Genomic DNA, 25,819 nt, shown 5'->3' on the forward strand with positions numbered 1-25,819 from the left:
CAAAGAGTGTGGCCATTACTCACTGGAGTTCCAGGTGCCTGCCTGAGCAGTGTGACAGATGTAATGCCACTTGGGTGGCTGGCTGAATATTGCCCACCATGAATACTTCAGGAATGACCAGATCATCATCTTCAAAGTTGTTGCCAAAAAACTGTCAGAGCTTTCCTTTGACTTTAGGGTCCCTTTAGAAAGTGTGAAGTGAAGCTGAAACTACTAAAGAATATTTAGGCAGTATAGCATGAGTCCTTTCTTTAGGGGATCTGGCCTGCCCTTCCATCGTGAGGTTCTGCGTCTATGAACTGGCTCAGGGCTGTCAAGCGGCAAGAATAAATATTGGTACAAAGTGAAAGTGAAGTCGCTCAGTCGTGTCTGACTCTTTGCGACCCCATGGACTGTAGCCTACCAGACTTCTCAGTCCCTGGGATTTTCCAGGCAAGAGTACTGGAGTGGGATGCCATTTCCATTGATACAAAGGTAATTATTTAAAAATCTTAAGTAGGAGAGAAAGGATTCAAAGCCCTCATATTCCTGCTCTCAATCTACCATTTCCTACATTCACCCCCTATCGTCTTCCCCAACCTGAACTTCCAATACTTTCCCTTCTCTCCCTGAATAAGACCTAGAGATCAAACATCACTTCCTTTGTGAAGCATAGAAAACAGGAGTACCTACAACTTCCAAGCATAGCTAGGAACCAGGGTCACAAAGACAACACGTTTCCTGTACTCCAGAGGTTACTATAAAGATGTAGGATTTTAATCCTGTAATTCTCTGAAACTCAGATTCATAATTACACAATTATTGAACACTACTGTATGCTCAATGGGGTTCCCAGGTGGCACAGTGGTAAAGAACCCACTTGCCAGTACAGGAGATGGAAGAGATGCAGATTTGATCCCTGCGTTAGGAAGATCCCCTGGAGAAGGGCATGGCAACCCTCTCCAGTATTCTTGCCTGTAGAATCCTATGGACAGAGGAGCCTGATGGGTTATTGTCCTCAGGGTTGCACTGAGTTGGACATGACTGAAGCGACTTAGCACACGGGCATGTGACTCAGTGCTCAATCTTACCTCACTTAACTGCTTTCTCAGACACGGAGATTCCCCAAGTCATCAAAGTTAATATTATAGTTCCTCAACCCTCAAACATCCTCCATCCTGCTGCTGAGTAGGTGAACTGAACACTCAGAAGCAATCTTGCAAGTACAGAGCAATAAAAATCTACATTTAAGCAAAACACTTTAAGCCAGTTTTTTTTAAAGAAACAATCTAGTTATTTAAAACTGGTTGCTTTATTTTGCACTTTTAAAGTTCACTAAAGCTTCACAATATCTGCTTTCCCCTTGTTGATCATCAAGGCATTATGGAAAGACAAAACTTTATCACATCAATTGGGCATACTCAAAAACAATGGATAATTTACAAACAAATTTCTTTAATCAAGAACATTTTGCAACATACATACCCTGGCATGTATCTGAATTCATCTATCCTAAAATAAAACTTTAAAAAGCTTTAAAAATAAAACAAAACAGATTTAACACTGACAAGCCTACCAGAATAATGCTGATGGCAAGTTATAAACAGCTTGAAATGTTGAATGTAATTTGGGGAAAGGGGAAAAGAAACCATCCACTGAACCTATATTTAAACGCATCTGTGAGTAAAATTTCTCTAGTTTAATGCATTTCAACAAAGTGAACAACTCCTTTGTCTCAAGGTAGTTGAGTCTCAAGTTTTATTTTTAAACTTGTGACATCTTGACTTGGGGAAATGAATCCTGGAATTAGAATATTTAAGAAGAAAAAATGGGCGTTAGAAACAAATTAGTACTTTCTTAGTCTTTCTAATGTGGGTAACAGATAAAACCACTTTTCACATTAGGGAAGAATACCAAAGATGATACATAAGGTTTACTTTTGGCTTATATACAATATCTAAATTCAAGGTGATCTCATATAGGAAACTTAATAAATTGTTGCCTTCAATTAGTTTCTTTAATTTGTGAAATGGCATAATGCATATTTTGAGGCACACATTACAGGATCCACTAAAATTATTTATACTGCTATTTCTACTTTTAATAGAATTTTTATCTACTCTGGTATAGCTCTTTAGATACAGTCAATAGAGGCCACTAAAAAAATGCCAAAATTCAACTGAGAAGAGAGTGGAATGGAAAAAGAATGGAAGGATAATGAAATTGTAGTAATAACAAATATTTTTAAAAGTTTCCAAACACATGCCACGAAATTACATATTTGGCTAAATGCCACCGGACAGCTGGAAGTGATCAGGAAATGAGCGGAATACCCTAATTGTCCCAGTTAGATTCTTAACTAACCCGTGATTTGGAAGGCTCGCTCGTGAAGGATTGTTTACACGGGCTGCTTGGTGAAGGGTAGATGTGCTAGGCTTACTGCCTACTCTTTGTTTCATTCAAAAACACTTAGAGGGCTATGAACCCCTAAAAAGGACAGCAGAACAAGAGTTTGTTGGATTACAAACAGAGATTAACAAAGGCATAATGTGTTTAATTATGGATATGTTACCAATCACCTTCTTTCTTGAGGAATATGGGCCTACAGATAAAATGAACTCCACTACGTCCCCATATTGCAAATTTTTCTCTTTTGGTTAGAAATTTTTAAAGAAATCTTAATTTTAAAATAGGCCTCATCTTTCATCTCCAATTTTCCCTTCTAGTCTTCTTTGTGATAATATTTAAGACTCACACATCAGTGAGACTAGTCAGGCGTTTCAGGATTATTTTAACAGAAGACATTGAGTTCATTTACTTGGAAAACAGGATTTTATTATGAGGTGTCTTTTAGAGATTTAAATGCTCTATTTTATCACAATGAGAATTATCCTCAAAGCAAATATTCCCCCCAAGATACCAAAGTATTCAGTTTATTTGAATATACTTAAACATATTGAAAGTTACAAAGCCTAAGGTAAGCAAGCAACAAGTCAATAAAACACAACCCAGAACTGTAACATTTTCACATGGTATCACTATGAAATGCAAAGAGACTACAAATGTTTAAGTGGAATGTACTCTAACCTATAAATTACACTAGTGTGACCAAACAAATGATCACATAACAATGGAAGACTACAGGACATGTCCTGTAAGTACAGAAATCTTGGACTGCATTTTCAAGAAAGCTTGAAAAATTAACTGACCCATCGTTTTAGGAGACGGAAAAGAAAAAATAAGTATGGATTAGAAGGCTCTACATGTAGATAAAAAAGATTCTAAAATATCTTAGACTATTTTAGATGTTTATTTGATATTGGAAATATGGTCAACTATCATAAAGTATTTCTCATCACAAAAATTCCATATATTAGGGATTTACACAATCCAGGGGGAAAAAAATCTAGAAATTTTTTTTTTGCCTGAGAAAGCAATCTAAAACGGTTCTCCAAAATCTTGACTAGAGGTGTCATACTCTGCAATAAAATGCTTGAGTTCTTCAACACACCGCTCACCTATTTCATGTAAATTCTGTCTCAATGCAAACTGTATAGACTTTTCTAATGAAGGATCTTTTTCAATCAGCATTTTCACAACCATCCCAAAGGTTTCACAGTCTTGTCGGTAAACCTAGAAAGATAAATACACTCTGGTTACTAAGAATAATTAGCCAAACATTGAGCTGATTCAGTCGACAGAATTATGATACTGAAATCTAAAAGGGAGACACAAAACCTCTCTTGTTCTGAGTAAACACTACTGCCAAAGGCCATTTAAACCACTATCTCTGAGATTTGCTGGCAAGTTGAATGAGTAGAAAAGCACTGATATACCACATCACTGACTACAGAAATTAGGCATAGCATTTGTCAAGCATAATGCAGTCTACTAACAGGACATAAGACTAGCAATGAGAAGAACGAAGAATGAATGCCAGCTAGGTAAGACATGCTGATAGCTTTATTCATTTGCTTGTTTGAAAGAAATAAGATTACAAACCCTAACTTCCGATTATTTGTTTGAATCATGACCAGATGATAGATTCAAAATTCTGTTTAGTATACAACAAACAACTATAAGAAGGCTGAAAGTATTTATTTGAAAAAAGCTTTTCAAGTTATAAATATTTGACCATAATTAAGATCACCAAGGCAGAGTTCAGACCAAAACAGTATGTTATACACACACATGTTCATGTATACACGTGTGCACACACAGATGTATATATAGTATATGCATGTATACATGTCTATATAGTTTCCACTTTAATGTATATATTTTAATATTTTATTTCAATATGTATATATAATTTTTACCAATGGCAGTAAAATATTATTTCCTGTCTAAAAACTGCTAGATTTTCTCCACACTAAATGTTATTTCCTTAGTTTGCAGTCACAAAATGCATTTTAGATTTCTATGCTGTTTTTCATACTCTGTAATTCATGTATTTAAAGAAAAATTAGTTAAGGCTCCATGAAAATTAAATATAAATTATCTGATTTAAAAGTACTGTTTTAATTTTTCCAAATTTAACAAAAGCAATCAACATGTTCATTCTCTGAAAAAGGATTTTATTCACTTTTTAAAACCTTAGAAGTGATCTGAGACATTGCTTCATTCATGACAGTTCTCATTCCTCAAATGATCACTGCTAGTCATGGTGATTGCTGCTGTATTTTTAAATGTCTGCAATATTTTTTTATCCCTTAAAATAGCTATTTAAAGAATATTTGTTTTTGACTCTTAGTACTAGGTTGCCAAATTATACTAAATTCACTTCCATGCTCTTGAAAATAATTCATAAGCCCCAAAGAATAAGTTCTTCAAATGACCCAGAAATTAAAATATATAAAATCCTCAGTTTGCCTTCTCCATCTCAACACTAAAACACACACACGTTTTTTCTAAATAGTGAACGAAATTTACCCCTAATAGCCATTAAATTTAATTCAACTATTTAAACCAAATGTTTATTCCAGTTTATCTCAAGGTTTACATGACCCAGAATTAATATTACTGACTACTCTAATAAACCAACTTAGGAAACAGAATACCATCCACATAATATTACACAGGATGTCAAGGCAATAGAGCACAGTAACTGGGCTAACGAACACAGAGGATCTAACCTAAGTCCAGCCAATGCAGTCCCCATGGGGGAAGTCAGAACCATGATGTTTTTTACAGTCTTAGCAGAGGTAAATTCCTTACCAACGGTCAACCCACATAATAACAGCATTCTAACACCAACCACTGGCCTCAGCAGACCACTTTGTGGGTGGCCTAAATTTTATAGGCTTCTTTATAGCAGATGTACTAGATGAGGATAAGGTTACACTGTGAATTAACCTGCAAATTCTTTAATGTAAATCTGCTGTTTTACCTAAACTGTAACTTTTCGTTTAGCATATTTACAGAACATAAATGTAGTACAGATTTGCATATCAAAAGTAAAACCGTATTTAAAATGTGTTCATGCATTTATTTAAACTGCACACTATTCTCACTCTGGAGACAATAAAAGCATTTAAAGGCTGTGTTTTATTTTTTAATTGTAAGTCCTTTTTGAATTATTCACTGAAAAGACAAATTTTTGTACATTAGCTGACAAGAACAATCAGAACTTCCCAAAGAAACGTAATTCTGTATCACAGGGTAAATTTTCTATAAAGACCGCTTAAAATGCACTGGTTGGGCATTAGACAGGAAATCATTAGTTTCTTTGTTAAAGGAAGGACCTCACCCTCCAAAGTTTTATAAATAAAATTCACAACGGTCAGAAACATATTTCCGAAATCTGTTCCACAGTAAACTCAATCCCAAACAGGAAGGGTGTAGTTATCTGTGGAAGAGTTTGTTTGCTTATGGTCCCAAGCTGGAAATGTATTAATAATCTTCAGACTTAATATCTACAGGCCACACAGGATGATGTTTTGTTGTTGCTTTTTCTCTTGATTGGACCTCATCAAAATGGAAATAGGTTAAAGTTTGGGTGGGGCTCACATACACTCCACAGTAACATAGTTAAATTTGCCACCATAATGAAAACACTATCTAAATGTGGTTTCATACAGTATCTGACTATAGTTGTGTTAATAGCTGAAGGCTTATAAAGTGCTTCTAGGAATAAAAGGACATGATAAACTACCAAAATTTTTTACTATTAATTATGCTGTCCAGTAACTGAAGCAAGATTATTTGGCATAACAAACTATGATATAAAACTCCTCTAAAATGTACATCATTCTAGTCCTTACCTCTGTTCCTACAAAAAGAGAAACCAAAACTTAAGGCAAAATGAGTTGTTAGAATTTTCATTTCAGACAAACATCTTTAGGATATATATTACAGTTCCATAATAGTAGTTTGGTGGAATCATAGCAATTACACAGCCATTAGCCACAGGAAACGACTTGAATTTAGGTAAATATGTATATACTTATCTTAACAATTTATAATTTATATTAATATTAGAAGGTAAATGAATAAACTGCAAAAGTCAGACACACACACAGCCTTAAAAGACTGAAGAATCAGAAACAATTCTTTTCTCTGTTGATACCTCAAGATTCCACACAATTTCCTTGATCCGAATTCATTTGGTTTAAAAGGACATGTCCTGTTTCAGGAGAGACACATCCTAATGGTAAAGGTAAACGCAGACAACTAAAATACACCATAAAGGAGCTATTTAGATGTGGAAGGTGACAGGGAAGCCAGAAAGAACACAGAAGTGGCTCCACGAGCAGGCGTATCAAGTTCAAATCCTGACCCTACTACCGTGGTGAACTGAAGAACATCCTCCAACCCCACAGCCAAGATGTTCACATCCTAATTCCTGGAACCATGGATATGTTACCTCACATGGTACAAGAGACCTTGCAGGTGTGTTTATATTAAGGATTTTGAGAAGGAGAAAGTATCCTGGAATATCCAGGTAAATAAAATGTAATCACATACATTCTTAAAAACAAAATGCAGAAAAAGAGAGGAAATGTGATCACAGAAACAGAAGTTGAGTGATGACTTTTAAAGATAGTCGTAGGGTAGAAGGGAGCTACCCTACCAGCCAAAGAGTACAGGTAGCCTCCAGAAACTGGAAAAGGCCAGGAAAGAGATTCTCCCTTGGAGTGTCCACAGTAAGTTCAGCCCTTGCAGAAATCTTAATTTGGATCTGATGAAACTTGTTTTGGACTTTACACGTTCTTCTTAAGCTCACATGGAACATGCATCAAGATAGACCACATTTCAGGCCATAAAACATGCCTTAGCAAATTTAAAAGAAGTATGCTCTCAGACCACAGTGGAATTAAGTTAAAATTCCAAAGAAAGATAGGTAGGAAAATCCCCAAATATTTGGAGATTAAACAACATATGTGTGTGCATTTTAAGACACTTCAGTTGTGTCCAGTTCTTTGCAATCCTATGGACTGTAGCCTGTCAGGCTCCTCTGTCCATGGGATACTCCAGGCAAGAACACTGGAGTGGGTTGCCATGCCCTCCTCCAGGGGATCTTCCAGACCCAGGGATTGAACTCGCATCTCTTACATCTCCTCCACTGGCAGGCAGGTTCTTTACTATTAGCGCTACCTGGGAAGCTCCATTAAACAACATACGGCTATTGATAAATAACACCCAAATCAAATAAACTGTCTCAACAGAAATTTAAAAATATGTTGAAAATATAACTTATCAAAATTTGTGAGATGCAGCAAAAACAGTGCTCAGAGAAAATTTATAGCATTAAATCAATGTTAGAAAAGAAGATATAGAATAAATAATGTAATAAGCTAGCATACTAGAAAAAGAATAGCAAATTAAATGCAGAGTAAGTAGAAGAAGAAAATAAAAATTATAGCAGAGATCAATGAAATTAAGAAAATAACATTAGAAAATCAACAAAACCAAAAGCTGGTTCTTTGAAAAGATTAATAGTTTAATTGATAAACTTCTAGCCAGGCTAACCAAGAAAAAGAGAACAAAGACACAAATTATTAATATCAAATTGAAATGGGTCACCACTATTCACCTTTCAAGCATTTATAATAAAGGAATATTATGATAACTATGCCCACTAATATGATAAATCAGATGAAATGAACCAATTCCTTGAAAAATAGTCTAGCAAAACTCGAACAAGAAAAAAGTACATACTCTAAATAGGCTTTTACTATGAAAGAAATTCAATTAACAATTAATAACTTCCAAAACGGAAAGCACTAAGCCCAGGTGGTTTTGCTGATAAATTACCAAACATTAAAAGATGTGATGCCAATTCTTTATGATCACTTCTAGTAAACAGAAGCAGAGGGAACATTTCCTGGTGTTCTATGAGGTCAGCATACCCTTCTACCAAAACCAAAGGCATTACTAGGAAGAAAAGTTACAGACCTGTATCTTTCATAAACATAGATAACAAAAAATTCTCAAACCCAAAATACAATGAAAAGAATTATACATAAAAACTGGGGCTTCTCTCATAGCTCAGTCGGTGAAGAATCGTCCTGCAATGCAGTAGGCCCAGGTTCAATTCCTGGGTTGGAAAGATACCCTGAAGAAGGAAATAGCAACCCACTCCAGTAGTCTTGCCTGGAGAATCCCCGGGGCAGAGGAGTCTGTCAGGCTACAGTCCATGGGGTCACAAGAGTCAGACATGACTTAGCAATTAAACCACCACCACCACCACCATACATAACAACCAAGTGGGATTTACTCCAGTTATGCAAGGTTGTTTCAACATCTGAAAATCAGGTAATGCAATCCATCTCATCAATATGCTAGAAAAGAAAAATCACATGATCATATCAATAAATGCAGAAAAGCATTTGAAAAAAAATCCAACATTCAATCATAACAAAACTGTCCAACTAGGGATAAAGAACTTCCTCAACTTGATTAAAAACAATATCTACAATAACTTTATTGCTAAATCATGGTAAGAAAATATATGTCCTCCTCCCAAGACAGGAAATGAGGGTATCCCCTCTAAAAACTATTCAACACTATACTGAGCACAGCTAATGCAATAAGACAAGAAAAGGTGTACCAATTAGGAACGGAGAAATAAAACTCTCCTTGTTTGCAGGTGACACTGATGAATAGAAAATCCCAAACTGACCAAAAAATTAGTGGAATTAATAAGTGATTAGAGCAAAATTGTAGGACATAAGGTTAATAGACAAATGTCAATCGCTGTCCTATATATTAGAAATGAACTGTAATTTGAAATTAAAAACAACACAGCACTGAAAAAAATTAGTATAAATCTAACAAAACAGATACATGATCTATATGAGAAAAACTATAAAGCACTAATGATATAAATCAAAGAAGATATAAATTTCAGCATGTCATTTTATTGCACTTTGTTTTATTGTGCTTTGCAGTGTTTGTTTGCAGTGTTTTTTTATAAACTGAATGTTTATGGAAACCTTGCACCAAGCAGGGCTACTGGCACCTCTTTCCAAGAGCATGTGCTCACTGTGTCACATTTTAGTAATTCATACAATATTTCAAACCCTTCACCAACAAAAAGATTTAGGCTCACCAAAGGCTAGCGTTTTTTAGCAATAAAGTATTTTTAATAAGCTAGATATACTGTTTTTTATAGACATATGGCTACTGCACACTTAATAGACTATAGTATGGTGTAAAAATAACTTTTATATGCACTGGGAAAGCAAAATATTCATGTGACTTGCTTTATTATGATATCTGCCTTATAAATTAGAGTGGTTTGGAACTGAACCTGCGACATCTCCTATGTAAATGTTTGTAAATGGAGATATAGTCTACATTCATGGATAAGAAAACTCACTATTGTTAAGACATCGGTCCTTCCTAACTTGATCTACAAATTCAACAGTCACTACACCAAAATCGCAACAAGTAATCTTGTGGATTGTTGACAAACTGCTTCTAAAGTTTATATGGAAAGGCAAAAGACCCAGAATGGTCAACACAGTATTAACGAAAAACAACAAAGTCACAGAACTGACGCTCAACTTACTAGAAAGCCACAGTAATCAAGACTGTACAGTATTATCAAAAGACAAAGAGATCAGTTGTAAAGAATAAAGAGGCCAGAGATAGATTCATACAAAGTGCAGCTGATCTTTGATAAGGGAGCAAAGGCAATTCAGAAAGAAAGATGAGTCAACTAATGGTGCTGGAGGAACTGACCATTTACGTGCAAAATTTAGACAGAGATTAACTCACAATGGGCTACAGACCTAAATGTAAAATACATAACTATAATTCTTCTAGAAGATAAACAAAAGAAAAAATCTGGATGGTAACACCAAAAGTACATTCCAAGAAAGAAAAAATGGATTTCATTAAAATTAAAAATATCTCTGGGATAGACACTGTTAAAAGAACAAACAGACAAGTTACACACTGGGAGAAAAATCACTACAAAGCATATATTCGACAAAATACTGGTATCCAAAATACACAAAAAAATTCTTAAAACTCAGTAATAAAAACAAGCTCAATTTTTAAAATGGGCAAAAGAACTGAACCTCACCAAAGAAGACATTGAGATAGCAAATAAGCAAATGAAAAGATGCTCAAACATCATATGTCATTAAGGGTACTGAAAATTAAAATAATGATGAAATGAGATACCACTACACACCTACTGCTGCTGCTGCTGCTGAGTCGCTTCAGTCGTGTCCGACTCTGTGCGACCCCATAGACGGCAGCCTACCAGCTCCCCCGTCCCTGGGATTCTCCAGGCAAGAATACTGGAGTGGGTTGCCATTTCCTTCTCCAACACACCTACTAGAATTGTTAAAATGCCAAACAATGACAACCGCAATTTCTGGTGAGAATGCAGAGCAGTAGGAACTCTCATTCATTGCTGGTGGGAATGCAAAATGACACAAGCCACTTTGATAGAGTACTGAGAAGAATCCCACAACTGAAAACTAGCAAGGGAAAGTTACATACGTCTGTGCCACAGTTTCAGTACATACAGACCTAACTATGCTGTTGTAAGGATTGAGATAATAAAGAGCACTCAGTATAGTGCCTGCTCTACAGGAAGCATTTCATGTATGTTAAAAATAGTGATGCTGATGATGGAAAAAGAAAAAACATTCTAGCTTTGTCTAGAGAAGGGAGTAATAGAAAATGGTATGATAACTTCTTTAATGTTTAACATCCAATTAGACATTGTTCTAACATCAATGACTATATTTAAAATTATATCATTAATGCTTTTGTTTTGGCCTTAGTTTTATCTCAAGTCATTCTTCACTTTCTACTGACATTAACTATGTACACATTGAAAAAACATCAATATGAAGACGACATTCACCATCTCAATAACCAATTCTTTAAACATGAGGAGTTCGTGTTAGGAAAATAGGGAGAAGGAAAATGAAACAGCATTTTGGAGAAATTCAATTGGTTTGGCATAGCTTAGAGCATGCTCACTCTCAAAGTAGGCCATGAAAAGCTTTCTTTTAAGGAGCTTAGATCTCAACCTATAAACAATTAGCAAACAGATAAAAATCTACGAGCAGGAAAAGTGAGAAGAAAGTAAAAGTTGCTCAGTCATATCTGACTCTTTGCGACCCCATGGACTATAAATATAAAGCCCATGGAATTCTCCAGGCCAGAATACTAGAGTGGGTAGCCTTTCCCTTCTTTAATGAATCTTCCAAACCCAGGGATGGAACCCAAGTCTCCCACATTGCAGGCGGATTCTTTACCAGCTGAGCCACAAGGGAAGCCCAAGAATACAGGAGTGGGTAGCCTATCCCTTCTCCAGTGGATCATCCCGACCCAGGAATCAAACTGGGGTCTCCTGCACTACAGGCGGAGTCTTTGTCAATTGAGGTATAATGGAAGCCAGAAGTGGATCCTTTTGATACATCAGGGAAAGAATGGTTAGAATCAATGCTATGGGGTTCCTGAGAACTGGAACTATGAATGTCACATGATGTGTTAAAGAAAGATGAGATTAGAGGCTTAATTCAGAGTAATTAAGAAGCAATATGGATATAATAATATAAAAACTCATGCGTAGAAGGTTTTATTTCAACAAGGAGGGAACTGGGAATGGGAGATAACATCAATACCTAATATGTAATTCAAGTGAAGTTAAAGTGAAACTCACTCATTCGCCTATGACAACTCTTTGTGACTCCATGGACTATAGAGTCCATGGAATCCTCCAGGCCAGAATACTAGAGTGGGTAGCCCTTCCCTTCTCCAGGGGATCTTCCTGACCCAGGAATCAAACCAGGATCTCCTGCACTGCAGGTGGATTCTTTACCAACTGAGCTATCAGGGAAGCCCAATATGTAATTTGAAAAACCTGTCAAAAGGAAGTGGCGTACTGAGTCTAGCCCTTAGGAGAAGGAAACAGAGGAGGAAGAGAGATCTTATCTTCAGCACTAAAGCGAGCTGAGGCCAGGGGAGTTCCTAGAAGAAAGGGTAAAGTTCTTCCCCGCTCCAGTATCTGATAGAGGAGATATTTAGTAAATGTTGAATGAATAGCTAAAGTCAGTTCTGAGAGAATGCATAATGCAAGAATGCAAAGACAGTCCAAAGTAGACATCTAAAAACATCAGTATCAGTCATAAAGTGACAATGAGGAAGACTATGAATCAGGAGAGAATGAAGGAAAAGGTTTGTAAAATAAGGACAATCAATGAAATGTCAGAGAAGGATTAAAGAGGCTAACAGACAAAACATATTGATGGGATTTGGAAATGTGTGGAAGTGGATAACTGCAAGAGCAGTTTACTGGGATGGTAGAGATTATAGAGCTGGGCTGACTAATACAGTAGCCTCTAGCCATATGTGACTATTTAAATTTTAATTAAGTTAAAAATTCAGTTCCTCAGTTGCACTTTAATGGCTTTCATATCAGTGCAAATATAAAACATTCCCATCATCACAGAAAATTCTATTAAGGAGTGTTATTATAGAGGATTGGGAAGTGAAAAAAGGGTAAGGTGAAGTGTTGACCTGGTAAATTAATTCGTATATATTTGCAACTATTTTATCATTAAGGTGGAAATAAAAGTTTACCACTTTTAAAGAAGAACTGAAATATAATTAGTACCTGTGAAATGCTGCATAATTTTTATGAAATTCATATAAAAATGTAAATTAAAAAAATAACTCCAATTGAGGCTTAATATACAAGGAAACATTCATAATGTCTAATGTGTCGGTGAGACTGGGAAAAAATGTTGACAGCATAATGATATTAAATACTGGAGCAAATGTAAACCCTTTAATATTTGGGTCTGCAGTAATGCAGAAAGTATCAAAAGTATTGTAATCTATGTTCTTCTTGTGCTATATTAATAGAAAAAGATATCTTTAAACATCCTCCTCAATGCTGCACTGGCTCTTAAAAACACAGCTCCAAAAAGAACCCTGATGGTTGCTAAGAAATGCATCATGGAGAAGGAACAAGATTGCGGAGGAACAGGAGGGCGAGACCACTCTCTCCCCCACAAATTCATCAAAAGAACATTTGAACACGGAGTAAAGTCCACAAAATAACTTCTGAATGCTGGCAGAGGACATCAGGCACCCAGAAAAGCAGCCCACTGTCTTCGAAAGGAGGTAGGAAAAACATAAAAGAGAAAAAGAGAGACAAAAGAAGTAAGGACGGAGCTCCGTCCCGGGAAGGGAGGCTTTAAAAAGAGAGAAGTTTCCAAACACCAGGAAACACTCTCACTGGCGAATCTGTGGCGAGCCTTGGAAGCTCAGAGGGCCACATAACCCTCTTTTTTTTAAAGATTTTTTTAAAACCCACAGATTACCCGCCAAACGGTAACTCCCAGAGGAGAAGCAGCGCAGACGCCTGCATATGCCATTAGCAAGCGGGGGCTAGCTGAACTGCGTAGAGAGAGGACTGGGCTTGAATGCCGCGAGGGCAATCTGAGAGAACTGGGGATAGCAAAGCAGACTGGGATAGCTTCCCCTCCAAAAGGCGGAAAGCTCTAACCTAAGACTCCGCCAGCCCCGCTCACAGAACAAAGGACTGAGCAGAGCAAGCCAGCTGTGGTCGACCCATCACCCATCCCCCGCCGACACAGGCCGGGAGGGCAGCCAGAGCCGGAGGGGGCAACCGCGGCCCCAGAAAGGCATCCAATACAAACTGCAGGCAGGCTTGTTGCTAATCAAGACATCTTGGGCTCCGGCCGATCGATATCCGCCTGAGAAGGTGCGCCGGTTGTACACCCAGAAAACTGGGTGGCAGGGACTGGGGAGGCGTTAAGTCGCAGCAACCGCGCTCGCCAAACAGCTGGTCACCTGAGCTGCTCGGACTGGGGAAGGCACAAAACGCAGGCCCAACCAAGTCTGCGCCTTTGTGGAGTACCCAAACTTGAGCTGAACTTGAGCCGCTCAGACCTGGGAAGTGCATACAATCTGGCACAGGCCTCAGACAGTTCCCAGCAGAGCAACCTAGAGCCTGTGCAGTGTAGACTGGGATAACACATGCGCTGAGCGGGGGCAAACCCAGTGTGGCTGAGACGCTGCGAGCACTCCCACAGACGCCAGAGATATTTGTCTGCAGCGTTCCTCCCTTCCCAGAACAGGACTGAAAAACTGAACCTTAAAAAGTGTCCACCCACCCCCTAGTATCAGGGTGGAAATTAGACACTGAAGAGACCAGCAAACAGAAGCTAAAACAGAGGGAACCACCTTGGAAATGATAGATAAGAGTAGTCTAGAGGCTACTCCAAGAATAAGACCAAAAACCAGAGGCAAGAGGCTTAAGCCCAAATCTTGAGAACACCAGAGAACTCCTGACTCCAGGGAACATTAATCGATAGGAGCTCATCAAACGTCTCCATACCTACACTAAAACCAAGCACCACCCAAGGGTCAACAAGTTCTAGGGCAAGACATACCATGCAAATTCTCCAGCAACACAGGAAAATAGCCCTGAGCTTCAATATACAGGCTGCCCAAAGTCACTCCAAACCCACTGACATCTCATAACTCATTACTAGACACTTCATTGCACTCCAGAGAGAAGAAATCCAGCTCCACCCACCAGAACACCAACACAAGCTTCCCTAAACAGGGAACCTTGACAAGTCATCCATCCAACCCCACACACAGCGAGGAAACTACATAATAAAGAGAACTCCACAAACGGCCAGAAGAGGGAAAGGCCACCCCAAGCAAAGCAATATAAGCAAGATGAAGAGGCAGAGAAATACCCAGCAAGTAAAGGAAAAGGATAAATGCCCACCAACACAAACAAAAGAGGAAGATATAGGGAATCTACCTGATAAAGAATTTCGAATTTTGGTGGTGAAAATGATTCAAAATCTTGAAAGCAAAATGGAGTTACAGATAAATAACCTGGAAAAAAGGATTGAGAAGATGGAAGAAAGGTTTAATAAGGACTTAGAGGAAATAAAAAAGTCAATATACAATGAATAATGCAATAGATGAGATCAGAAACACCCTGGAGGGAACAAACAGTAGAATAACAAAGGCAGAAGACAGGATAAGCGAGCTAGAAGATAGAATTGTAGAAATAAATGAAACAGAGAGGAAAAAAGAAAAACGAATTAAAAGAAATGAGGACAATATTAGAGGCCTCTGGGACAATGTTAAACGCTCCAACATTCGAATCATAGGAGTCCCAGAAGAAGAAGAAAAAAAGAAAGACCATGAGAGAATACTTGAGGAGATAATAGTTGAAAACTTCCCTAAAATGGGGAAAGAAATAATCAACCAAGTTCAAGAAACCCACAGAGTCCCCAACAGGATAAACCCAAGGCGAAATACTCCAAGACACATACTAATCAAATTAACAAAGATCAAACACAAAGAACAAATATTAAAAGCAGCAAGGGAAAAGCAGCAAATAACACACAAGGAGATTCCCATAAGGATAACAGCAGATCTTTCAACAGAAACTCTTCAGGCCAGGAGGGAACGGCAAGACATACTTAAAGTGATAAAAAAAAATAACCTGCAGCCCAGATTACTGTACCCAGCAAGGATCTCATTCAAATATGAAGGAGAAATCAAAAGCTTTACAGACAAGCAAAAGCTGAGAGAATTCAGCATCACCAAACCAGCTCTCCAACAAATGCTAAAGGATCTTTTCTAGACAGGAAACACAGAAAGGGTGTATAAACTCGAACCCAAAGCAATAAAGAAAATGGCTACGGGATTGTACTTATCAATAATTACCTTAAACGTAAATGGGTTGAATGCCCCAACCAAAAGACAAAGGCTGGCTGAATGGATACAAAAACAAGACCCCCATATATGTTGTCTACAAGAGACCCACCTCAAAACGAGGGACACATACAGACTGAAAGTGAAGGGCTGGAAAAAGATATTCCATGCAAACAGAGACCAAAAGAAAGCAGGAGTAGCAATACTCATATCAGATAAAATAGACTTTAAAACAAAAGCTGTGAAAAGAGACAAAGAAGGAAACTACATAATGATCAAAGGATCAATCCAAGAAGAAGATATAAACAATTATCAATATTTATGCACCCAACATAGGAGCACCACAATATGTAAGACAATTACTAACAAATATGAAAGGGGAAATTAACAACAATGCAATAATAGTAGGAGATTTTAATACCCCACTTACATTTATGGATAGATCAACTAAACAGAAAATTAACAAGGAAACACAAACTTTATACGATACAATAGACCAGTTAGACCTAATAGATATCTATAGGACATTTCACCCCAAAACAGTGAATTTCACCTTTTTCTCAAGCGCACACAGAACCTTTTCCAGGATAGATCACATCCTGGGCCATAAATCTAGCCTTGGTAAATTCAAAAAAATTGAAATCATTCCAAGCATCTTTTCTGACCACAATGCAGTAAGATTAGATCTCAATTACGGGAGAAAAACTATTAAAAATGCCCACATATGGAGACTGAACAACACACTGCTGAATAATAAACAAATCAAAGAAGAAATCAAAAGAGAAATAAAAATATGCATAGAAATGAATGAAAATGAAAACACAACAACCCAAAACCTCTGGGACACTGTAAAAGCAGTGCTAAGGGGGAAGTTCATAGCAATACAGGCACACATCAAGAAACAAGAAAAAAGTCAACTAAATAACCTAACTCTACATCTAAAGCAACTAGAAAAGGAAGAAATGAAGAACCCCAGGGTTAGTAGAAGGAAAGAAATCGTAAAAATTAGGGCAGAGATAAATGCAAAAGAAACAAAAGAGACCATAGCAAAAAACAACAAAGCCAAAAGCTGGTTCTTTGAGAAAATAAATAAAATTGACAAACCACTAGCCAGACTTATCAAGAAACAAAGGGAGAAGAACCAAATCAATAAAATTAGAAATGAAAATGGAGAGATCACAACTGACAACACAGAAATACAAAGGATTATTAGAGAATACTATCAGCAATTATATGGCAATAAAATTAATAACCTGGAAGAAATGGACAAATTCCTAGAAAAGTACAACTTTCCAAAACTGAACCAGGAAGAAATAGAAAATCTGAACAGACCCATCACAAGCACAGAACTAGAGGCTGTAATCAGGAATCTTCCAGCAAACAAAAGCCCAAGTCCAGACGGCTTCACAGCTGAATTCTACCAAAAATTTAGAGAAGAGCTAACACCTATCCTACTCAAACTTTTCCAGAAAATTGCTGAGGAAGGGAAACTTCCAAACTCATTCTATGAGGCCACTATCACACTAATCCAAAAACCTGGTAACGACCCCACAAAAAAAGAAAACTACAGGTCAATATCACTGATGAACATAGATGCAAAAATCCTTAACAAAATTCTAGCAATCAGAATCCAACAACACATTAAGAAGCTCATACATCATGACCAAGTGGGCTTTATCCCAGGAATGCAAGGCTTCTTCAATATCCGCAAATCAATCAATGTAATACATCACATTAAGAAACTGAAAAATAAAAATCATATGATTATCTCAATAGATGCAGAGAAAGCCTCTGACAAAATTCAACATCCATTTATGATAAAAACTCTCCAGAAAGTGGGAATAGAAGGGACGTACCTCAACATAATAAAAGCTATATATGACAAACCCACAGCAAACATTATCCTCAATGGTGAAAAACTGAAAGCATTTCCCCTAAACACAGGAACAAGACAAGGGTGCCCACTCTCACCACTACTATTCAACATAGTTCTGGAAGTTTTGGCTACAGCAATCAGAGCAGAAAAAGACATAAAAGGAATACAAATTGGAAAAGAAGAAGTAAAACTTTCACTGTTCGCTGATGACATGATCCTCTACACAGAAAACCCTAAAGACTCTACCAGAAAACTACTAGAGCTAATCAATGATTATAGTAAAGTTGCAGGATTTCAAATCAACACACAAAAATCCCTTGCATTCCTATACACTAATAATGAGAAAACAGAAAGAGAAATTAAGGAAACTATTCCATTCACTGTTGCAATGAAAAGAATTTAATACTTAGGAACATATCTACCTAAGGAAACAAAAGACTTGTACACAGAAAACTATAAAACACTAGTGAAAGTAATCAAAGAGGACACTAATAGATGGAGAAATATACCGTGTTCCTGGACTGGAAGAATAAATATTGTCAAAATGAGTATACTACCCAAAGTAATTTATACATTCAATGCCATCCCTATCAAGCTACCAATGATATTTTTCACAGAACTAGCAATGGCAACCCACTCCAGTACTCTTGCCTGGAAAATCCCATGGGTGGAGGAGACTGGTAGGCTGTAGTCCATGGGGCGCGAAGAGTCGGACACGACTGAGCGACTTCACTTTCAGTTTTCACTTTCATGCATTGGAGAAGAAAATGGCAGCCCACTCCAGTGCTCTTGCCTGGAGAATCCCAGAGATGGCGGAGCCTGGTGGGCTACCATCTATGGGGTCACACAGAGTCGGACATGACTGAAGTGACTTAGCAGCAGAACAAATAATCTCACAATTTGTATGGAAATACAAAAAACCTCAAATAGCCAAAGCAATCTTGAGGAAGAAAAATGGAACTGGGGGAATCAACCTGCCAGACTTCAGGCGCTACTACAAAGCCACAGTCATCAAAACAGTATGGTGCTGACATAAAGACAGAAATATAGATCAATGGAACAAAATAGAAAGCCCAGAGATAAACCCACGCACCTATGGACACCTTATCTTTGACAAAAAATGCAAGAATATAAAATGGAGAAAAGACAGTCTCTTTAACAAGTGGTGCTGGGAAAACTGGCCAGCCACTTGTAAAAGAATGAAACTAGAACACTCCCTAACACCATACACCAAAATAAACTCAAAATGGATTAGAGAGCTAAATGTAAGACCAGAAACTATAAAACTCCTAGAGGAGAACGTAGGCAAAACACTCTCCTACATAAATCACAGCAGGATCCTCCAAGACCCACCTCCCAGAATATTGGAAATAAAAGCAAAAATAAACAAATGGGACCTAATTAAAATCAAAAGCTTCTGCACAGCAAAGGAAACTATAAGTAAGGTGAAAAGACAGCCTTCAGAATGGGAGAAAATAATAGCAAATGAAGCAACTGATAAAGGATTAATCTCCAAAATATACAAGCAACTCCTGCAACTCAATTCCAGAAAAATAAATGACCCAATCAAAAAATGGGCCAAAGAACTAAACAGACATTTCTCCAAAGAAGACATACAGATGGCTAACAAACACATGAAAAAATGCTCAACATCCCTCATAATCAGAGAAATGCAAATCAAAACCACAATGAGATACCATTTCACACCAGTCAGAATGGCTGCTATCCAAAAGTCTACATGCAATAAATGCTGGAGAGGGTGTGGAGAGAAGCGAACCCTCTTACACTGTTGGTGGGAATGCGAACTAGTACAGCCACTATGGAGAACAGTGTGGAGATTCCTCAAAAAACTGGAAATAGAACTGCCATATGATCCAGCAATCGCACTCCTGGGCATACACACCGAGGAAACCAGAATTGAAAGAGACACATGTACTCCAATGTTCATTGCAGCACTGTTTATAATAGCCAGGACATGGAAGCAACCTAGACGTCCATCTGCAGACGAATGGATAAGAAAGCTTTGGTACATATACACAATGGAGTATTACTCAGCCATTAAAAAGAATACATTTGAATCAGTTCTAATGAGGTGGATGAAACTGGAGCCTATTATACAGAGTGAAGTAAGCCAGAAAGAAAAACACCAATACAGTATACTAACACATATATATGGAATTTAGAAAGATGCAAATGATAACCCTGTATACGAGACAGCAAAAGAGACACAGATGTATAGAACAGTCTTTGGGACTCTATGGGAGAGGGTGAGGGTGGGATGATTTGGGAGAATGGCATTGAAACATGTATGTTGTCATATGTGAAACGAATCACCAGTTCAGTGTCGATGCATGTTACAGGATGCTCGGGGCCGGTGTGCGGGGATGACCCAGAGGGAGGATATAGGGAGGAGGGAGGTGGGAGGGGGGTTCAGGAGGGGGAACTCACGTACACCTGGGGCGGATTCATGTCAATGTATGGCAAAACCAACCAATATAATATTGTAAAATAATTAGCCTCCAATAAAAAATAAAAAAGAAAATGAAAGGACTTGCCAGTGCCATTAGCCAGTATGTTTTGGAGATTTATAATGTTTTAAAAGGACATAATGTCATCACAAAAGGTATGGGTTTGGAGAAAGTTTTTCATAGCAAACTATTATTTATGAAGGTAGGAATAATAAACAGAAACCAAAAAAAAAAAAAAAAAGAAATGCATTATGAACACATGGATTAAATCTCAACCACCTACATTCAATATGTGGGTACAATTATTACAGCCACATAAAAAAGTCACTCCAAAATTAATGATAAAGTTAAGTGCTAAAAAACCTCAGCAATTAATGTTTGTTAATTCTCATCTATACATACAGATCAATTTATAAATTTATAGGGTTCAATCAAAGATTAATACTTAAGTGATTTTTGTTTTACCCTTTCCAACTTATTGGTTCTTCCAATCATAATATACTCAACAGACAAAAATAAACAAAACAATTCCGGAGTCTACATCTTTCACTGATGCCAAATGCCAAAACCAGGTACCACTGAAAGTAAATACAGGAACTGGATAAATCTCAAGTCAATATTGAGTAAAAAAAAAGTTGCAAAGGAAATTTGAGATACCATTTATGTATGTTTTAAAAGTTTATTTAGTTTAGGAATATAAACAAATATACTAAAAATACATAACAATGAACTCTGAGACGGGAGGGAGACAGCAGGGATTTGACAGGGGCTTTATCTGTATCTGTAATATTTTATTTTTTTAAAAAACTGGAGGTGGGTTAGAAACATTAAACTCAAGTTGATGGCATACATGATGAAGTAAAGTGTACTGAGAGTAAAGTGTCCAAGTACACTTTATGAGTAAAGTGTACTGAGATTTGCAATATACCTTGCCATACATCAAAAAGTAAGATGAATTAATGAATGAACAGAAGCATGGATAGAAATGTCAAAGCAAATAAAACAAAATACTAATTAGAGAATCTAGGTGATTAGTATATGGGTTTGCACTGTATAATTACTAATGTTTGAAAATTTTTATAATAAAATACTGAAGGGAAAGAGAGATCTAAAGCAAAATAAGGCCTAATGATAGTATATGGGTCTGATCATCTCAGCTTACAAATGAAGATGTATCTCTGTTTTGCTTGGACCCTGGGTGATGAACTATGTATCTTATCAATGTAGGTTGAGAATTACAATAAGTCTGTAAATTCAGATACAAATTTGAATGAGAGCTGTGCCTGTCAGCAACTAGAACTCACCTACTATGTGCAAGGCACTGGATTTGGTCAGTAATATAGCAGACCCTGCTAAAGGAAATTAGATTCCAATTAAAAAAAAAACAGAGTAATATGTTTAAGGTAACCATAAGGCAAGGCAAAATACAGGTACACCTCAGAGATATTGAGAGTTCAGTTTCAGACCATCATAATAAAAAAAATACCACATGAATTTTCTGGCTAGCTTGCGCATATAAAAGTTATGTTAGATACCCTACAGACTAGGAGAAACTATTTGCAAACAATGTGACCAACAAGCGATTAATTTCCAAAACATACAAACAGTTCATACAACTCAATGAAAGTCGCTCAGTCATGTTTGACTCTTTGTAAGAATTAATGCTTTTGAACTGTGGTGCTGGAGAAGACTCTTGAGATTCCCTTGGACTGCAAGGAGATCCAACCAGTCCATTCTAAAGGAGATCAATCCTGGGTGTTCATTGGAAGGACTGATGCTAAAGCTGAAACTCCTATACTTTGGCCACCTCATGCGACGAGCTGACTCACTGGAAAAGACTCTGATGCTGGGAAGGATTGGGGGTGGGAGGAGAAGGGGACGACAGAGAATGAGATGGCTGGATGGCATCATTGACTCAATGGACATGAGTTTGAGTGAACTCTGGGAGTTGGTGATGGACAGGGAGGCCTGGCGTGCTGTGATTCATGGGGTCGCAAAGAGTCAGACACGACTGAGCGACTGAACTGAACTGAACCCCATGGACATAGAGTCCATGGAATTCTCCAGGCCAGAATACTGGAGTGGGTAGCCTTTCCCTTCTCAGGGGATCTTCACAACCCAGAGATCGAACCCAGGTCTCTCACATTGCAGGTGGATTCTTCAGAAGCTAAGCCACAGGGGAAACCTAAGAATACTGGAGTGGGCAGCCTTTCCCTTCCCCAGGGAATCTTCCCAACCCAGTGATCGAACCCAGGTCTCCTGCATTGCAGGCAGATTCTTTGCCAACTGAGCTCAATATCAAAGCCCAAAAAAACCCAATTAAGAAATGGACAGAAAGAAGACCTACATAGACATTTCTCCAAAGAAAACATACAGGTGGCCAATAGGCACACAAAAAGATGCTCAACATCACTAATTATCAGCAAAATGCAAATTGAAACTACAACAAAAAATCAGCTCACAGCAATGAGAATGGCCATTATCAAAAAGTGCAAATAATAAATACTAAAGAAAGTGCAGAGAAAAAGGAATCCTCTTACACTGTTGCTGGGAATGTAAACTGGTATAGCCACTGATGGAAAACCGTGTTGCACGGTTGCAGTTGCAGTTGCTTAAAAAACTAAAAACAGAGCCACCATATGATCCAGCAATACCACTCTTGGGCATATACCTGGAAAAGATGAAAACTCTAATTCAAACAGATACATGCACTCCAATGTTCATAGCAGCACTATTTACAATAGAGAAGACACAGAAGCAATGTTCATTCAACAGATGAATGAATAAAGAAGATGTGATAGATATCCATAATGGAATACTACTCAGCCATAAAAAATCATGAAATATTGCCATCTGCAGCAACATGGATGGACCTAGAGATTATCAATCATACTGAAAGAAGTAAATCAGACAAAGACAGACGTTTGAGTAAACTCCAGTAGTTGGTGATGGACAGGGAGGCCTGGAGTGCTGTGACTCATGAGGTTGCAAAGAGTCGTACATGACTGAGCAACTGAACTCAAACAACACAGCTTCATTTTAAAAATAGGAATTATAATATCAGGTATATTAAAAAGTAAGTTAAAATCATCGAGTGTTTAAAATAATTCATTATTTTATTATTATCTCTGAAAGTATCTATATTATGTATGGTGGGAAAAGGCCATAAATCTCATTACAGATGGATGGAAATACATATTTTAACAGTCTTTCTAAAAATATTTTATTCTCCATACATTTAATAGTGAAGTTTACAGAATAATTGGTATGTAATTTAAAATTAGTCTTGATGTGTCTATTTGGTTGATACTATAAATAAAACTACTAATGTCTTCTTAAATGATACTGAAATACTTTCCAAGAATCAGAGACATACTTACAACAACACTGTGCACAAAAATGAACACAAACATACTCGAACAATGATGCGGTCATCATATCAACCAATTAGGCTGCTACTTCCTTTTTATGCTGATAAGGATCATGTGTTAATCACTAAGTATGACGTTATTAAATTTTTAAAAATAAGATGTAAATCTGATCCTCGAAAAGCCTTTTTGAAGACGAAACTTAGCTACAGCCAAGGATTTGAGCTAGGAATCCATTCAAATGAATCTTCTAATTTTCACAGATACTTTGAGGTAAGTTGCTATTACAGAGGCTTCCCTGATAGCTCAGATGGTGAAGAATCTGCCTGTAATGCAGGAGAACCTGGGTTTGATTGGGAAGATCCCGTGGAGAAGGGAACAGCTACCCACTACAGTATTCTGGTAGGCCATGGAGTCGCACAGATTTCTATTTATTTGAAACTATGAGAAGGTCATGGCAAACACCCTCTTCCAACAACACAAGAGAAGATTCTACAGATGGACATCACCAGATGGTCAATACCAAACTCAGATCGATTATATTCTTTGCAGCCAAAAATGGAAAAGCTCTATACGTCAGCAAAAATAAGACCAGGAGCTGACTGTGACTTATATCATGAACTCCTTATTGCAAAATTCAAACTATATTGAAGAAAGTAGGAAAACCACTAGACCATTCATCTATGACATAAATCAAATCCCTTATGACTACAGTAGAAGTGACAAATAGATTGAAGGGATTACATCTGATAGAGTGCCTGAAGAAACATGGACGGAAGTTAATAATACGGTACAGGAGGTGGTGATCAAAACCATCCCTAAGAAGAAAAAATGCAAAAAGGCAAAATGGTTGTCTGAGGAGGCCTTACAAATAGTTGAGAAAAGAAGAGAAATGAGAAAGGAGAAAAGGAAAGCTATAGCCATCCAAAGAATCATGCAGAGTTCCAAAGAATAGCAAGGAGAGATAAGAAAGCCTTCCTAAGTGATCAATGCAAAGAAATAGAGGAAAACAACAGAGTGGAAAGACTCCAGATCTCTTCAAAAAAAAATCAGAGATCCCAAGGTAACATTTCATGCAAAGATGGGCTCGATAAAGGACAGAAATGGTATGGACCTAACAGAAGCAGAAGAAGAAGAGGTAGCAAGAATACACAGAAGAACTATACAAAAAAGATCTTCATGACCCAGATAACCACAATGATGTGATCACTCAACTAGAGCCAGACATCCTGGAATGAAAAATCAAGTGGGCCTTAGGAAGCATCACTATGAACAAAATTAGTGGAGGTGATGGAATTCCAGTTGAGCTATTTCAAATCCTGAAAGATGGTGCTATGAAAGTGCTGAATTCAATATGCCAACAAATTTCGAAAACTCAGCAGTGGCCACAGGACTGGAAAAGGTCAGTTTTCATTCAAATCTCAAAGAAAGGCAAAATTGCACTCATCTCACACACTAGCAAAGTAATGCTCAAAATTCTCCAAGCAAGGCTCCAACAGTATCTAAACTGAGAACTTGCAGATGTTCAAGCTGGATTTAGGAAAGGCAGAGGAATCAGAGATCAAACTGCCAACATCCGCTGGATCCTACAAAAAGCAAGATAATTCTAGAAAAACATCTACTTCTGCTTCATTGACAACGCCAAAGCCTTTGACTGTGCAGATCACAACGAATTGTGGAAAATTCTTCAAGAGATGGGAATAGCAGACCACCTGACCTGCCTCCTGAGAAATCTGTATGCAGGTCAAGAAGCAACAGTTAGAACCAGACATGGAACAACAGACGGGTTCCAAATTGGGAAAGGAGTACATCAAGGCTGTATATTGTCACCCCGCTTATTTAACTTACATGCAGAGTACATCATGAGAAATGCCAGGCTGGATGAAGCACAAGTTGGAATCAAGATTGCTGGGAGAAATATCAATAACCTCAGATATGCAGAT

The 25,819-nt window shown here is 37.5% G+C and overlaps 1 protein-coding gene across 12 annotated transcripts in view; it reads right to left on the reverse strand.

The window, feature by feature from the left end:
- Nucleotides 1–2,896: 2,896 nt before the first annotated feature.
- The window catches only part of PPHLN1 (periphilin 1), a 172,138-nt gene continuing 149,215 nt past the window's right edge, over nt 2,897–25,819 (reverse strand). For all 12 annotated transcript variants that reach the window (XM_055394587.2, XM_055394584.2, XM_055394583.2 and 9 more), the window contains one exon: nt 2,897–3,612. In XM_055394587.2, the coding sequence (XP_055250562.1) occupies nt 3,418–3,612 (195 nt within the window). In that variant the 3' untranslated portion in view covers nt 2,897–3,417. The remainder of the gene's footprint in view (nt 3,613–25,819) is intronic.

This window comes from Moschus berezovskii, chromosome 6, assembly GCF_049115385.1.
Source record: "Moschus berezovskii isolate FMDL1 chromosome 6, NW_MosBer_1.0, whole genome shotgun sequence".
In the NCBI taxonomy this organism is placed as follows: domain Eukaryota; kingdom Metazoa; phylum Chordata; class Mammalia; order Artiodactyla; family Moschidae; genus Moschus; species Moschus berezovskii.